Genomic DNA, 17235 nt, shown 5'->3' on the forward strand with positions numbered 1-17235 from the left:
TAACATCTTAAGTATTTTTTTCATTTGGATAGAAAAATGTTTGAGTTACTTTCACTCGACCACCTGGATTATGGATGTGGGAAGTAAGTTTAAGGCGGATTAAATGATTTGCCCAAGGCTCCCAAATGAAGAGTGATTGATGGAACCAGAAACTAGGTCTCTGCCTTTAGAGACGGTTCCTTGTCCTGCATTCCAGTAGGGGCCTGCTGGCAATAAAAGAAACGGCCATTTACTGAGCCGCGTGTAGGGTCCTAGCGCCGTGCTGCGTGCTTTACGCCGTTTGCTTTATTCCTCAAAACCGCCACTGCTGTTAGAATCCTCATTTTGGAAATAAGGATACAGACTTGCGTTTGCTTTCACAGCTGTCTGTGGAAGTCCCACTTTATGAAACAGTTGTCAAAGGTATTTTGAGGATGGGATGGTGGTATTTCAGTGAAAATGTTGCCTCAGGCTATCATCTTTCCCTTCGTTTGGTCTGAGATGGCTGGAGTCTGCATGAGTCCTAGACCCATTTATTCATCTCCGGAAATACTTGAGTGTGCTACCAGTTGTAGCCACTGGGATAAAGAAAATAAACATCCCCATCGTCCTGGGATTTACCTTTTAGTAGGGGGAGGTGAACCTAATAAATACATGAATTATATGGCGTATTATTCACGTTGAGTGCTATGGAGAAAAGTAAAGCAGGGTAAGCGGTTTTAGTGATTAGGAAAGGCAGGCGTCGCTGGGATGACGTGTGTGAGGACCTGACGGCTGTAAGGGAGCCAGCCGCGCGCACGGGCTGGAGGCGACGCGTGCTCACGGGGCCAGCACGTGGGAGGTGGTGAGCAGGAGCTTGCTGAGTGAACGCGCGCCGACAGACGAACGGCCCACTAAGAGCGAGCACGGGACGGGACGAGTGTTCCTGTTCCTCCGAACTCAACCAACATTTATTGTGCCCCAGGCAGTGGGTCCCCCATCAGCCCTAGTTCGGATAGGTGTCTGTCGGGCTGGAGCTCCGGAGCTGTCCTTCGGCCAGGACGCGGGGCTGTGCTGCCACCTGCCTCCGACGGGCGGGAAACGTGGGCGCTCCGGGGCAGAATCCCTCCCGCCGAAGCTCCCGCTCGCTGTGGGAAGGTGCCCCGAGCCACCGAGGCTGCGCGGGACGGATGGTACTACTGCCGCCTGGCCCCCGCCGCCCGCTTTCGTTCGCCCGCGGTCGGCTTCCCGGCCTCCAGCCGCGAAGGCGTTTTCCCCGCCCTCCGGAACTTAGCGGCTCGAGCACGGTTCCCGCCCGGCCTTGGCGGCGGCCGGAAGCGGAAGTACTTGCTGGCGGCGTCCCGGCAGCGTCCGGCTGGCGGCGGCGGCGCGCTATGGAGCACGTGACGGAGGGGTCCTGGGAGTCGCTGCCGGTGCCGCTGCACCCGGGGGTGCTGGGTGTGCTGCGGGAGCTGGGTTTCCCGTACATGACGCCGGTGCAGGTACCGGCGCGGCCGGGGAGGAGGGTCTTCCGCTCGCAGGGGCGGATGCCAGGCACCCGCTTAGTGGGACGTGGCCGGCAGGTGTGAGCATCAGGCTCGCATCCTGGGGTTCTCTCCCCGCCAGCCGGGGCGTCTGCCGCCCAGACTCCACTGATGCCGCGCTGGCTACTGATCCGGGCAGGCAGAGGCGGCAGGCGGCGGCGCACCTGTGCCCGGGTCTTCACTCCTCCCCACCCCCGGGCGCTGGGGCCTCAGTGCCTAGTTCATATCCTGGCTCTGCACCTCCGGCAAAAGACTTAACTTCTCTGTGCTTCATTTCCCTTCTCTGTGAAATGACCAGAATATTACCTGCCTCATAGGGTTATTGTGGGAATTTCATAAGACAGTGTTGGACGCATTATGGGAGCTTCATAAATGTTACCTGCGGTTGTTCTTGTTGTTATGTGGGCTAAGTGAAGCGTCCAGCTTATTCAAGAAATGTTTGTTGAGGACGTACTCAACAAACGTATCAGGTACTTTTCTAGGCTCTGGGGGGGTTTTGCAGTGTTGGTCCCCACTCACGGGCCTTATTTTCTAATGCAGGGAAGAGAGAAAGGAGTAATAGAATAAGATAATTTCAGCTCCTAAGTGTTAGGAAGGAGCCAAAACAGACTGATGTGGTAGATAGTGACAAGAAGGGACAGGATAGGAGGTAGGACAGGGTGTTGGGGAAGGCCTCTCTGAGGAGGTGTCATTGAGCTGATACCTGAATGATTGGGAAGGAGCTGGCTGTGGGGTGATGAAGGGGGATTCTGGCAGCGAGAAATGCCAGTGCAAATGTCCTGGGGCTGGACAGTGAGCTTGGAGGAACAGAAAGAAGGCCTTTCTGGCTGGAGCATGGTGAGTAGTGTAAGAGATGAAAGCGGGGTCCAGGTTGTGCAGGGTCATGTAGGAGCTTGGCTTGCATTCTAAATGCAGTGGGAAGACATCTTACATGGGAAGCTGTGCAAGAAGGCAAGGGATGTGACTGATGTGTAGAGAACGGACTTTGGAGCATTAAGAGAAGAAGCGAGGGTGTCAGTTGGGAGGCCGTTGTCCAGTGAGAGAGGTGGTGGCTTGGAGTAGAGAGGAAGCAGTGGACATGGAGACGTCAAGGTTGAGACAGCTTTAGCGTTCCTTGAAAGAGGAATCTAGAGGGACTCTGAGGGTGGTGTCCTTATTGGCTGAGTGGATGGTGGTACCATTTACCCAGATGAGGAAGGCTGGGAGTGGTGACATGTGAATTTCAGAGGGAAATTCAGGAGAGTTCTGTTTTGACATGTTCAGTTGAGATGCCGATGAGATCCTCAGGAAAGCCGTGGAGGCAGCAGGCAGGGCTGGAGATAAAACTTGGGAGGGCCGTGTGCCAGGCCTTGGGAATGTATGCAAACGAGATCCAGTCTGCCATCAGAGGTGGTTCGTCTCCTACTGTGCTGTCCACTACGGTGGTCACTAGACACATGTGGCTATTGAACACTTGAAATATGGGGAGTCCAAATTGAGATGTGCTCTGAGTGTAGAATGCACAGTGGATTTCAAAGGCTTAGTATGATGAAGAATAGAAAATATCTCATTAGTTTTAAAAATAGTGATTACATGTTGATGTGAGAATAGTTTGGATAGATTGGGTTAAATAAAAGGTATCATTACATTTATTTAACCTCATTTTACTTTTCTTAACATGGCCACTAGAAATTTAAAATCACCTGTGTGGCTCATATTTCTGTTGGACAGCAGTGGCCTAGAGCAGGGTTTCTCAGTCTCTGCACTGTTGACATTTTGGACTGGGTAATTCTTTGCTGTGGGGGCTGTCCTGCGCCATGTAGGCTGTTTAACAGCATCCCTGGCCTCTGCCTACTAGGTGTTAGTAGTACATACTCCCCCCCCCACCCCCCCATATTGCCAGGTGTTCCCTGGGGGCACAGAAATCACCCAGATTGAGAACCCCTTGTGCAGAGACAGTTAGAAAAGTCCGACATGTGCTGTGATGGGGTGAGCTCAGGCTCTGGGGACCAGGGGTGGAATCCTGGAGGGGTCACCTCGAAGCCACAACCTATGTCTGCTTCCAGTTTAGCCACTGATGGCTGAAAGCAAAGGGCCGGGCTTCTCGTAACGCTGGAGGTCCTGCGCAGCGTTTACAATGAGAAGGCTTACTTGAAGCATTGTTCTCTGATACTGGAGCTGCAAGGGACCTTAAACTCAGTGTCTTCAAACTCTTCCTGGTCCAGAGAGGAAAGGTAGGCGAGGCAGGGCTAGAACTCAGGACTCCTGAATCCCGTCTCCGCCCGCTTTCCCCTCCACCGTCTGTGCAGACACCCTTCACTTGTTACCTTGGAGCCCACCCCTCTGGGGTGCCTTGTGGTGACTCCACTCGGAGTCCACATTGTGGTGGGATCCACCGAGGCCACCCCGTAGGTTCTAGGGCTTTTGGCCTCATCCTTGGAGTCCTGGCGTTCTCTAACCAGTGCTTTGCCATCTCTCTCTTCAGTCTGCAACCATCCCTCTGTTCCTGAAAAACAAAGACGTTGCTGCAGAAGCGGTGAGTACCTCGTGTCAGGCCAGCGCCCTCCTGCCTTCCCTCCAGAGTGAACCGTGAGGGGAAGCCAACCAAGACTTTCTCCCCCGCAGGTCACAGGTAGTGGCAAAACCCTTGCTTTTGTCATCCCCATCCTGGAGATTCTTCTGAGAAGGGAAGAGAAGTTAAAAAAGAGTCAGGTGAGGAGAGCTGGTGATATATTTTACTTACTCATGGGAGAGTTCACAGTTGAGTAAGAAGCTAGTCAAAAGCTTGGGGGGAAAGAAAGTCTATCCTCATTAGTCACGGATGCTGTATTTGTGAATTTGCTTATTCAGTAAAACTTATTCGGAGCCCCCAAATCGGTACCCTCTGTGCTTTCGTGCTCATTCACGGACTTGTGCAGAGCAGTGAGAAATTGGAGTTGCCTGATGTGCACGTCCCCAGCTGAGTGTGAACCAGGCAGCGCTCGGCCTTCTTGTTTCAGCTATAAACAGGTGTCATTTTCATGGTCTCCTGACTGCCATGGTTTTTGCATTTTTGTTGGTGGTTTCACTGTTAAAATGGCCCCCAAACATGGTACTGAAGCGCCGCCTAGTGTTCCTGAGAGCAGGGAGGCTGTGCTGGGCCTCGGAGAGAAAACACTTGGGTTAGATGAGCTTCGTCCAGGCGCGAGTGACAGTGCTTCTGGCAGAGAGTTCAACGTTAGTGAATCAACAGTATGTATTGAGCGAGGCGTCTTTAAACAGAAGCACAGGTAAACCAGGTTATGTGTGGATCGGGTGACAGAAATGTGAGCGGAGGCTCACGGGGACCTAACCCTGTATTTGCCCTGGGAGCAGTCGTTCAGTATTCGCTAGTTCGGTGTTCGTGGTGACTTTATGGAACAGGACTACTGCAAATAATGAGAGCTGACTGAAATTCAAGGGAGTTGATGTGCACTGAGACCAGATGCTGCTGGAAAAGCCCAGGAAGTGCTGCTTCTCTGGGGATTTCCTCTGTGAGGTGGAGGGTGCGGGGCATGTGTGTTCAGCTCTGCGAGCCCGGAGCACTGCTCATCGTGTTCGTCCCCTCACGTGGGCAGGTTGGAGCCATCATCATCACGCCCACGCGAGAGCTGGCTATTCAGATAGATGAGGTCCTGTCGCATTTCACGAAGCCCTTCCCGCAGTTCAGGTAACTCGGATGCAGTGTCTCTCTTAGCCACCAGCTTTGATTTTGCCTGACTTGCTCCAACACCTGTTTCTTGTTTTAGCCAGATTCTCTGGATTGGAGGCAGGAAACCTGGAGAAGATGTTGCGAGGTTTAAGGAACAGGGGTAAGTTTGCTTGCTTCTGCTCTCGGCACTGAACCAAACAGGAATCAGTGTGTGATCTAAGTGGTCTCATCCCTCCCACGGTGGTCCCTGACCTCGCCCTGAGCCTCAGACCCACAGACGCCACTTACCTGCCTGGCATCTCACAGCCATTGCAAAAATGTCTAAATGCGGCTTGGAATTTTCCTCCCCAGACGTGCCCGTCCTCTGGAGTTTCCCGTCCATCTGTCTATGCAGGTGTGCTCCTGAAGTCTGAGAGTCAGCCTTGACACCTCACCGTCCCCTCCATTCCCGCCTCACAGTTAACCATCACCAAATCCTTCCTTTCCTCTCCAAAGCCTCTCTCCAACCATCACCCTTTCTCCCTCGCCACCTCTCCCGCTCATTTCTCTCCTGGGCTCCTGCAGCAGCTTGCTCTCTCTTCTGTGTTTTGACTCTTGCCCTCTTATAATCCACTCTCCACATAGCAACCAAAGTGGCCTTTTCAGGCCACTTCACTCATTGCAAACTCTTTAGTGGCTCCTGCTGGCCCTTAGGGTAGATGCTAATGTTTGTACAGGGCCTGCGAGGCCTCCATTCTCCACTGCCACCACCCTCCCACCCAAGCCTGGCACTGCTGTGGTGACCTGGCTTTCTCCTGGGTCCTGTGTGGGCTGGCCTCTTCCCTATCGCTGGGGGGCTCGGGAAAGTCGGGGTGGTGTCTGTCTTGCAGCATTTTATCTTCAGAGCTTAGCGTGGGGCTAAACACGCAGCAGGCGTTTAGTAAGCACTCAGAATAAGTGTTGAAGTACATGGTGGCCATCAGTCCTTTGGATTTTACTCAGTCCCGCCATGAATAAGGTTTGAAATGAGCAGTGATAGGTTTTGAGCCCAGGTTGTTAGTGAACCTTAATAAAGAGATCTGTCCTTCATTGAGTGCTCACTCTGTCCCAGCTATAACGTGAGATCCTTTCCAGCAGGAGTCCCCCACTCAGGTTCCTCCAGGGCGCAGGCTAATATCAACGCGTGAGGATAAATGTGAGGAGGTGCTGATGGGAGGGACTGGCTAGTTTATACCCGGATACTCGTCTCCAGCTGGTACTTGTCTTGCAGGACCCTCAGCTCAGTATTGCCAGATTTTGAATTTTTTAAATAGAATGTGGAGTTCTAGGTTTCTGTGTGTGATCTCCAGATTTTTTAAACTGTTGGCATGTGATTCACATTTCACAAAAAACCATCTTGAAGGTCAGCCAATTTATGGGGTCATGTTTGGCCTTCAGTCTGCCAGTTTGTCATCGTTACCTAAAATTCTCGCTCATTCTGTTAACACCCTCATTTTATAGCTGAGTTACCTGGGGCCCAAAGTGGTTGAGTAACTTGCTCTAGGTCAGGGGTTGGCAAACCTTTTCTGTCTTTTACAGACGGTAAATATTTTAGTTTTGTGGACCTCACAGTCTGTGCTGCTGGACCACAGCTGTTCAGCTCTCCTGTCGTACTATGAAAGCCGCCACAGACAGCACGTGAATGAAGTGTTGTGTGGCAGTAAAATGTCACAAAAACAGTTGGGGGCCGGATTCGGCCGATGGGCCAGAGTTTGCTCCCCGGCCTAGGTGTTAGCCTGGAACCCAGATCTGCCCCCTCGTGGCCCAGCTTCCCCCGCAGCACACTCTCCTCCCACTCTCTGCTCTTCTTTCTCTTCCCCGGGATTGAGGTGACCCTTGGGGGATACAAAACTTGGTATTTGGAATCATAAATATTCCCAAGACCCAGAGAGTGCAGTAAATGTCAACCTTGTTTTCCAAGTGGGAACATCATCGTGGCGACTCCAGGCCGCTTGGAGGACATGTTCCGCAGGAAGGCCGAGGGCCTGGCTCTGGCCAGCTGTGTGCGGGCCCTTGACGTCCTGGTTTTGGATGAAGCAGACAGACTTCTGGACATGGGGTTTGAGGCAAGGTACTGGACTTAGGACTTCACCAGCTTTGGGTGCAAAGGAGAGCAAAATAGAATTCCTTTATTACTTCCTGTCTTTATTAGCCACGTGTGAGTTTCAGATCATTCGGTTGTTTGGCCTTTCAAATTCTACCTCACAATTTAAATTCCAGTTCTTTTTTCTTAAGATGCATTTTCCTTCATGGTTTCTTAAAAGGTTTGTGTCTGTGTATTTCTCAAATAAACAGCTTTATTGGGATATAATTCAGATATCATATAATTCACCCCTTTAAAGGGTATGGTTTAATGGTTTTTAGTCTCAAAAAGTTTTGTGTCTTAATTGCGCTCTCTTCTTTTCATTGCCCTATATTATAAAAGTATAATTATATGCTTATATTGGAGAAACCTTGGAAAAATGAGAGTATAAAGAAGAAATAAAAATCACCCATAATCTCACCTTCCAGTAATAGCAACTCTAAATATTGTGATAGTTTCTCTTCCAGTCTTTTTAAATACCTGTTTAGTATCATAACACACTATTTGTTGATGATGCTGATAAATGAGGGGGTTAAGGTTGAGCCCTCTTTTTTAGCATAAACACCATCCTGGAGTTTTTGCCAAAGCAGAGGAGAACCGGCCTTTTCTCTGCCACTCAGACGCAGGAAGTGGAGAACCTGGTGAGAGCCGGCCTCCGGAACCCTGTCCGCATCTCCGTGAAGGAGAAGGGCCTGGCCGCCAGCAGCACCCAGAAGACCCCCTCCCGCCTGGAGAACTACTACATGGTGAGCCCTGGAGCTGCTTCTCACTGGTTCCTGTGGTCAGTAATAACGATAGGGGGTCTGAGGGACAGCGTGGGCACTGTGGTTAGCAATACTGTGTTGTATACTGGAAATTTGCTAAGACAGTAGGTCTTAAGTGTTGTCACCAAAAAAAGGGTAACTATGTGAGGTGACGGATGTGTTAATTAACTTGATTGTGGTCATCATTTCACAATGTATATGTATATTAAGTCATTACATTGTACACCTTAAATAGTGACATAGATTTTTTTTGTTTTTTTGAGGAAGATTAGCCCTGAGCTAACATCTGCTGCCAATCCTTCTCTTTTTGCTGAGGAAGACTGGCCCTGAGCTAACATCCGTGCCCATCTTCCTCTACTTTATACATGGGACGCCTACCACAGCAGGGCTTGACAAGTGGTGCCATGTCTGCACCTGGGATCCAAACCAGTGAACCCCGGGCTGCCAAAGCAGAGCATGCGCATGTTTAACCGCTGTGCCACTGGGCTGGCCCCTAGATATAGATGTTTTTAATATAGTAATATACTTAAATATATTTACAGTTTTTATTTGCCAACTATATCTCAATAAAGCTTGGGAAAAAATGAAACAAGTATTCTACCCAAAGCAGTTTATTGAAAAAACTTAATTCTTTTTGACTTAAACTGCTTTCAATAAGCTTAGTTCTGTTTTTCCTTTTAAACGATCAACTGTAATAATGGTTTTAGCAGTTGATTAGATTTTTGTGTTTCTACTTACTCGAAACATGATTCCTTAATTTTTTAACTTCACTGTCTGTATGTTTTATCAACATGGTATATAGTGTTCCCACTAACATAAGGCAACGCTTAGCAGTTAAAACAAACAAGCAAACAGTAATGATGACGGGTGCTCTAGGGATTAGCTTGCAGTTTTCTAGGAAAGTAAACCTATAAAGTGATATCCAGTGGCACATTTTAAAGTGCATTTGGGGAGAGAGCCAGGACAAATGGTATGGGTGGTCATACTCGTCATTCAACAAGTAAGTGAGTAAGCAAGTTAACGTGGGCAGAAAGGTATTTTAAGCATAGTCTCCAAGGACAGTGTGTATGGACCACCTACCCCCAAGCAATCAACTGTTTATACACGTGCCTGGGGTGTGCTGCGTGCAGGCACGGGAAACACTGGGTCCTGAGTTAGAGAAGGGCACAGCCAGACATGCAGGTGACACACAGGAAATCACATGATAGGCTCACTCCGAAGGAGACTTTGTTAGGCCACAGCGTTCTGCTGCTTTGCGAGCTGGATGTTGGGTAGTTTTGACCTGCAGCTGGGAATTGCTGATTTTGCAGCACTCCACCCTCTCTGTCTACCTGTAGGTTCCTCCCTGGGCAGTGGGGGCTTTTGGAAATGTGATTATTTAGTAACGAGGCCACCCTCTTCCGTTCCTCCCATTGCTGGGATGGGCCAGGAGGCATCCAGAGAGCACGGCCAGCCAGGGTGGCAGCACTATTTGGGAACCAGGAGAACCCACAGGCCAGTGTCACCGCTTGACAAGCCACCTCTAAATCGTCAGCCAGGGTTAGGGTTTTGCTTTTGGCCAACAGGGGCTCCTCAGCTCGTGAATACAGCCACATGTTCACAAAGAAGTGGGCTGGTTTAAAAACCAGTGTATGTTGCTGTGGACTGTAAGGGTGACGAGTCTGCTGTCCTTTGTGTCAGTTCATGGGGGAATTGAAGGTAGAACAGGTTTGCAGTCAGAAACCACCTCTAGTGCAGCTGCCTGGAGGATGCTGCTGAAGTCCGACAGGCTCACGTGAAGTGGGAGTCACCCTTGGCGTTGACATTTCTGAGGCTGGGCTGTAAAGGCAGGAGGCTGGCTCTTCCAGGCAGAGGGAGGGGTCCAGTAGATGGGGTAGTGGTTAAGAGCGCGGGTGCATATCTTGGCTTCATCCCTTACTACCTGAATTAGATGAACTCACCAGGTCGTTGCCTGTAAGATGGGGCCTAGGAGTACCCACGTCATAGGGTTGTTGTGAGGATTAATCTGTTAATACAGATGGAGGTTTTTAGGCCAGTGCTGAGTACATAGCAAGCACTAACAAATGTTAGCTTTAGACACCCACTGTGGCTACTGTTGCGTTCTGCTGTTTGCACTCGTTTAAGTGATTGCATTTAGAGATGTCTGAGTGTGTGAGAAGAACTTCCCCACTGAGCACTTGGTTTTGGTAAAAAAGAGGGAATGCATCCAGGTGGATTTCCTCTCCAGTTTAGGCCTGAACGGAGCATTCTTATTCAGAGGCTGGAGTCCGTCTCCATGGAGGTCTTTACATTCATTATGTACATTCCTTTCTGGAAACCTATGTTCACTTTAGAGCAGTGATTTCTGAACCTGGCTGTGCATCAGAATCTCCTGGGTGCTCTTAAATGATAAGGATTCTTGGGTCCACACCTGGACCTCCTGAATCATAATCTGTATGCTGTGCCCACCAACCTGCATTAAAAAAAAATCTACCCTGGAGATGGTGTGGCTGGCATGGTGGCTGCCTGTATATTGGGATTTGGAACGACTGCTTTAGATGACTGTGTGTCTCACTTACATGATTTGTGACTTGTATGTGTCAGCAGCTCACAGTGATGTTTGTTCTGAGCCGGGCAGACTGATCAACATTCTACTAAAGTCATGGAAGAAATCAGATTCCTTAAAATTTAAGGCTGAAACTGAAAATAGCTATGGGGATTGTTACTGTCAATAAATTTGTTTTTATGTGATTAGTTTTCCTTTTTATTTTGTAGGTATGTAAAGCAGATGAGAAATTTAATCAGCTGGTACATTTTCTTCGCAATCATAAGCAGGAAAAACACCTGGTCTTCTTCAGGTAATCATTGTGGACTCTGTGGTAGGAGACTCGGGGCTCAGCTACACCCAGATGTATGTAGCTCTCAGGTTTAGAAGACCATTTAGGATGATTCTCTCAGTAAGGAATGCTTTTGGCTGCAAATAACTGAAAACCCAACTTCTATGGCTCAAGCAGGAGGAGTTTATTTTTCTCCTGTAAAAAGAAGTCCAGAGGTAGGTCGTTCCTGGCATTGGTTTATGTCTCAGCAATGTCAAGGCCCGTGTTTCTGCAGTTGTCTTGGCCCCTTCTTGTATGTCACCTCATAGTTTCAAGATGACCGCCGTCACACCCTCTGTCCCGTCTGCAATGAAAGCAGATAAAGGAGGAAAGGCAGAGGGGGCGAGAAGGGAAGTGTTAGCTCTATCCATCCTTTTTAATCAGAAGGACAAAAAGCTTTCTCAGAAACCCGTCCTCCCTAGCTGACTTCTGCTTTCATTTTCTGGGCAAAAGTGGGTCACCCACAGCCGCTCAGTTCAAGAGAGCAGAGAAAATGTGCAGCTGTCCCAGCCTCTGTGGTGAGGGAGGCCGAGGAGGAGGTGGTGGGGAATGGCGTTTGGTCAGCCAGCCCAGTGTCTGCCCCTGTGGGGTTTTGTCCTGTTGTCCAAATGCAAGATAGGGATAGATGTGTGTGTTCTTTGCCTTTGCTTTTCCCTCCTCAAATATACCTGTGGCGTTGTTTTTCGGCAATACCAAAAGAATTTTTTTTCTTTTCCATCTGCCATTCCACCAGTAAAATGCATTAGCTATACTGACCCACAGTTAAAAAATATACCCTGGTGTATACACTCACACACAACTGAAACAAGGATTTCATAAAACTGCACTCGACTGGGTGGGAGGCATTCTCGTGTCTTCTTTTCTGCTCTAATTTTTAAACAGTGCTGGTCCAAACTCATTAAATCAATTTCAGGACCCACCAGATTGCTTTCAGGATCTCTGGGCTGTGACCCTCCGTGTGAAAAGTGCTTTATTATGTACCGCTGTGACTCCTGGTGGACCCAGTGCAGACTCTGGGAGCAGTCACTTAGCACAGATGTTTAAGATGGAGGTTTTTAAGTAGACAAGAGTTAGCCCAAATTGGATTCCTGCAGCCTGGTATAGTGGGAAGAACATTGGAGAAGGAATCAGACCTTGGTTCTGGTTCTGGCTCTGCCATTCACACTTGTACTGCCTCTGCATAAGCTTCAGTTCCCTCATCGGCAAAAGGATGTGGCATCACTTTGGAATCCCTCCAAATAAAAGGGGGTCAGGGCGAGCCTTTTATTAGAAGGGTGCTGTATAGGGAGCTCACAGACTCAATGACAAAGTTGAGTCCCCAGCCCCTAGGGGAGACTGGATCTGGGCGGCCCCAGAGAGCTCTGTGGCTCTCTCTTTAGGGCACATCCTCATTGGGATGACCCTGCTCCAGCGCCCTTTTGTCCTTGGGTGACTCGACTCCAAGTCCAAAATTCTGGGAGAGAGGATCAGATTGGTCAACTTGGGTTATCTGCCACGCCCTTGGGGATCACACTAATGGGGGAAGAAGCAGTTCCCCAAAAGAGAAGCAGGAGTGTTTTGAAATCTTCTAAAACTATTTACATTTAAGATGCCATTGTTTTTGTTAAGAATGACTACTTCAGTTTAATTTGTTTCTCAGAGGGCCAGGGAAATTCCCCTTGCTAGAACATCTTTAGACAGTGGGAACACATCCTTGGGGTTTTAACTCATGTTGAAGGGATTTTGTCAAGATTGGCCTTTCGTGGGCTGAGGGGTTTTCAGATTTGAGCTTGGCTGTAGGTGATATTCGTAGTTGTTCTCCTCTGCATTCTCCCGAAGAGGACTGGGTCATCTCCGCTGCGCCTGGCGCTGTGGCCTCCCTACCCCGCCCATTGTGGAAGGACTAAGATGGCCAATGACCCTAAGCCCTCTGTCCCTCCCGCAGCACCTGCGCCTGTGTGGAGTACTACGGCAAGGCTCTGGAGGCCCTGGTGAAGAGCGTGAAGATAATGTGCATCCACGGAAAGATGAAATACAAGCGCAATAAGATCTTCATGGAGTTCCGAAAACTGCCGAGGTGGGTTGGCTCGTTGGATGGCAGCTCTCCACCGCTGTCCACTTCTCCAGGTCCCCGAACCTGCTCTTTTCTCCCCGTCTCTAAGCCTTTGCATCTGTTGTTTTCCCTGCCTGGAGCCCTCTTCCTCCTCTAACCCAGTTATCCTGTCTTCTCTGCGTAAGTGCTCAGAGCCCCTGCCCCTCTGATCCCCACTGCACTCGGCTGTACTCACTTCCTTAGTTACCTATCGACTTCCTGCTCGATTTGAAGCTCCATGAGAACGGGAATCTGGACATTGTGTTCACTCCTGCATCCCCCGTTTCTAGTCCAGGGCCTGGCCAGTGGGGGTTTGATCACTATCTGTGGACCTGGTGAAGAGAGCGGTTGGAACAATCCGTGAAATCCAGCTTGCTGGCTGTCAAGCCAGTGACTACAGAGCAGGGAACTTGTGTCTCTTAATGACCATGACTTGATTCTTTTTGGGCATAAAAATATTAATTTTTTTTTTAAAGATTGGCACCTGAGCTAACATCTGTTGCCAATCTTCTTCTTCTCCTCCTCCTTCTCCCCAAAGCCCCCCGGTACATAGTTGTATATTGTTAGTTGTGGGTCCTTCTAGTTGTGGCATGTGGGACACCGCCTCAGCGTGGCCTGATGAGCAGTGCCATGTCCGCACCCAGGATCTGAACCAGCGAAACCCTGGGCTGCTGAAGCGGAGCGCGCGAACTTAACCCCTCGGCATGGGGCCGGCCTCTAATTTTGTTTTTCTTAATCACTGAGCATCCTGGCTACATTAAAAGCACTTTTTTTGGGCAAAGTGATACAACTGACTGTTACCCCTCAGTCAGAGAGGGAAAATTTCACTTGTTCTTTTCAAGGGCTACAAAGGATGAGACCCACTGCAGTTTCTTTCTTCAAGTGGAAATATGCTAATTTTAAGGATTCTTTCACTGTCTTCTCCACACCTCCTATTTTCATTGGGAATTTGTGAAGTGCTAGAGATTCTCAGGAGGAGGAAAAAAATCAAAATGTTATTAGTAAATACTTGCTTTTGTGAGAGATTCTGGAACCTGTATATCCCTGTTGTCATTGAGATCAGTAAAGACTGTTTGATGGTGATGGAAATGGTGGCCTCCTTACTCAGAATGGTGTTTTCTCATTTCTAGTGGGATTTTAGTGTGTACCGATGTCATGGCCCGAGGAATAGACATTCCCGAAGTAAACTGGGTTTTGCAGTACGACCCTCCCAGCAATGCCAGGTACAGCATGACGGAATGTTCCCCTCTCTCCCTCGAGGAGTCTAGGCTAACGAAGTATGGATCCTGAGGAAGATAAACATGACATTTGTCAAAACATTATTTTATGTAGCAAAAATAGGCCAACAGGTGAATCCTCATTGGGATGTCAATAGTGATACCATATTATGCAGTAATTAAAAGTATTTTCAAATGCTTTGTAAAGTTCTTGCAGAAATGCACAAGATAGAATGTTTAAAGAAAAACAATACATAACACCATATATAGAAATTTCAGTTATTCTCCCAAAGTAATTATTCCTAACAAGTGCTTCTAAACATAGGAAAATGCCTGTAAATATAAACTCCTGAGCAATAATAATGGTTACTTTTCGGTGGATGGCTTACATGTCATTTTTATTTTCTTTTTTATACTTTTCATTGTTTCCCAAATTTCCTACTAGGACCACGTCCTACCTGTATCAGATAGGCATAAATTTAAAAATTTTATAGTTCAGTGTCTTACCAAATCCTGTCTGGTTTGCAGTGTATATTTAATCGCCAACTCTTCTGTTGGCAACACCAGGAAGCGGCAGGGTTGGGATTGAGCTTTGGAGTCTGGCAGCTCCAGGTCTGTCCTCTGCTCAGCCGTCATCACGTGGTGACCATGTCCCATCCTGTGTTCACAGTGCTTTCGTGCATCGCTGTGGCCGCACAGCCCGCATTGGCCATGGCGGCAGTGCGCTCGTGTTCCTTCTTCCCATGGAAGAGTCATACATCAATTTCCTTGCAATCAACCAGAAAGTAAGCTGTCTTCGCTCTTCATGTAGAACGCCCAGTGATGGGGGAGCTGGGAAAGTTCTTTTCCAGCAGGTGGTCTGGAACTGAGATTCGGGGCTGCAGACTCACAGGGCCAGGCTGGGTCTGTAAGTTTGGGAACGTGGCTGGCTTGAAGGCTGTGGCGAGGCACCAGTGCCCGGCCCCAGCCGAGTGACACTACTTGGGAGTGCAGACTAGTGTTGCCATACTTTCCAGATCAGGATTATGTAAAATTTGATTTTAAAGTTTTCTTAAAAAATTTAAAATACTTTTGGGACCATGAATACTTGGGTTGGATTGGGCTTCCAGTCCTCTGATTTAAGATTAAAATGAATCGTTTGCCTTTGGGTTTATTGGCACTGGCTCTGACGGGGAAGCCTTGGGGAGGAGATTGCAGCTAGAGGTGAGAATGTGGTCTCTGCAGTGCCCCCTGCAGGAGATGAAACTCCAGAAAAACACAATGGACCTTCTTCCAAAGCTCCAGTCCATGGCCCTGGCCGACAGAGCTGTGTTTGAAAAGGGCATGAAAGCTTTCGTGTCATACGTCCAGGCTTATGCGAAGCATGAATGCAACCTCATCTTCAGATTAAAGGGTAAGTTGGACTTTTTCCTCACATAATTGTGTCACCATCTTAAACATGTGATGGTCTTACAAGTATGAAATTGCTTTGTCTTATAAAAACGTTAGGCGTATGTCAGGGTTAATGTTCTCTACACATTGAAAAGGAAATCTTTCTAGGATTTGAGTAGATAGAATAAACTGGCCACTGGCTGCCGAGTGTTCCTTTTTAGTAAAGATGTAATTATTTTAATTCTAATTAAACCCAATCTGTTAAGACCATTTCGTTAGATAAAGTCACATTGTTAGGGACCTTCCATATTTTGGGTGTGCTAATTCTGGTGTTTTGGTTTAATTAGATCTTGATTTTGCTCGTCTTGCTCGAGGGTTTGCTCTGCTGAGGATGCCCAAGATGCCAGAACTGAGAGGAAAGCAGTTTCCAGATTTTGTGCCTGTGGACGTTAACACAGACACCATTCCCTTTAAAGACAAAATCAGAGAAAAGCAGAGGCAGAAACTACTGGAGCAACAAAGAAAAGAGAAGACAGCAAATGAAGGGAGAAGAAAATTCATAAAAAATAAAGCTTGGTCAAAGCAGAAGGCCAAAAAGGAAAAGAAGAAAAAAATGAATGAAAAAAGGAAAAGAGAAGAGGTAAAGTTTGCAGTTTTCTTTATTACTTAAATATTCATCTTAGAATTCTGAACAAATTTTATGGCAGTAGTATCTTTTAATAGGAATTGCTGGGGCCCTCACATTCCTGTTACGTTGGTGACTTGGGTGGGGATGCGCTGTGTGTGGACGCGGGTCTGAGAGCATGTAGTTCCTGATGACAGCCTGCGGGTGGTGCTGAGAAACTCAGGAGTTTGCTGGTTTCCTCTCATAGGGCTCGGATATTGAAGACGAGGACATGGAGGAACTTCTGAATGACACAAGGCTCTTGAAAAAGTTTAAAAAGGGCAAAATTACTGAAGAAGAATTTGAGAAGGGGTTGTTGACAAGTGGCAAAAGAAGAGCTAAGACTGCAGATTTGGGGATCTCAGATTCTGAGGACTGCTGATGCCAGCACCTCTGGTGCAGGGCAGGAGCGCAGGGAGGGCAGGAGCCAGCCCGCACCCGGCAGCTGCTCTTGCTGCGGATCGGAACTGCAGCAGACGCCCGAGCAGCAGCATGTCTCTGAGAGCTGTCCTTTCAGACGGGGGGGGGGGAAGGGCGGGGCTTCACACTCTTGAATATTTTACTAGAAACATACCAGCCTTGAAGTCTAACAGAAGAAAGTGTAAAATTACTTGAGTGTAAATAATAGATGGCAATATTTATTTTATGGGTTGCCTGTAATTAAAGATCGAATTTTTCTGTGGCTACTTTATACTTATTTTTTAACATAAAGATAGTAACGTATACTTGATTTTAGGCTTTTTAAAATCCTTCTGTGTTTTCAGGCACCTGCCCTCCTGGGTGTCCTTCCCCCTGGACTTGAGTTGTCTCTTGATGCACCGCACAGAACACGTGCACAGGGTGGCTGAGGTTGCTGGGGTTTTTCTAAGAATAGTCCCCAGTACTGCCTTATCGGGGAGTATCTGAAAACAGGAAGCAAGTCATTTTCTGGGAAAGAAAATTATGTCTGTTCAATAAACTATATCCTAATCGACTGTGTCTTAAGTGTGTGAACGTGCTGCATAGTGTCTTTGCCAAGATGGCCAGTGTGCTTTGGGCCTG

At 48.2% G+C, this 17235-nt stretch overlaps 1 protein-coding gene across 4 annotated transcripts; it reads left to right on the forward strand.

The window, feature by feature from the left end:
• The first annotated feature begins 1283 nt into the window (after window positions 1-1283).
• DDX55 (DEAD-box helicase 55) lies at window positions 1284-17167 on the forward strand. 4 transcript variants are annotated; one of them, XM_070629254.1, is made up of 14 exons: window positions 1284-1460; window positions 3967-4017; window positions 4107-4193; window positions 5078-5169; window positions 5249-5311; window positions 7091-7240; window positions 7809-7998; window positions 10771-10853; window positions 12796-12927; window positions 14073-14165; window positions 14830-14944; window positions 15384-15552; window positions 15878-16170; window positions 16403-17167. In XM_070629254.1, the coding sequence occupies exons 1-14, from the start codon at window positions 1353-1355 to the stop codon at window positions 16574-16576; spliced, it is 1800 nt and encodes a 599-aa protein (XP_070485355.1). In that variant the 5' UTR covers window positions 1284-1352; the 3' UTR covers window positions 16577-17167. The 4 variants fall into 4 exon arrangements, with proteins under 4 accessions (XP_070485355.1, XP_070485357.1, XP_070485356.1 ...); XM_070629256.1 differs by having other exon boundaries at window positions 1290-1460; window positions 15438-15552; XM_070629255.1 differs by having other exon boundaries at window positions 1293-1460; window positions 15905-16170.
• Window positions 17168-17235: the final 68 nt, after the last annotated feature.

Source organism: Equus przewalskii, chromosome 7, assembly GCF_037783145.1.
Source record: "Equus przewalskii isolate Varuska chromosome 7, EquPr2, whole genome shotgun sequence".
Classification (NCBI taxonomy): Eukaryota; Metazoa; Chordata; class Mammalia; order Perissodactyla; family Equidae; genus Equus; species Equus przewalskii.

Bases quoted from the DNA above. Each gene is read 5' to 3' on its own strand.
- DDX55 (XM_070629254.1), top strand. From the start codon at position 1,353: ATGGAGCACGTGACGGAGGGGTCCTGGGAGTCGCTGCCGGTGCCGCTG. The intron at 1,461-3,966 runs GTACCGGCGCGG...CTCTCTCTTCAG, and splicing joins CGTACATGACGCCGGTGCAG to TCTGCAACCATCCCTCTGTT. The intron at 14,945-15,383 runs GTAAGCTGTCTT...TGGTCTCTGCAG, and splicing joins TCCTTGCAATCAACCAGAAA to TGCCCCCTGCAGGAGATGAA.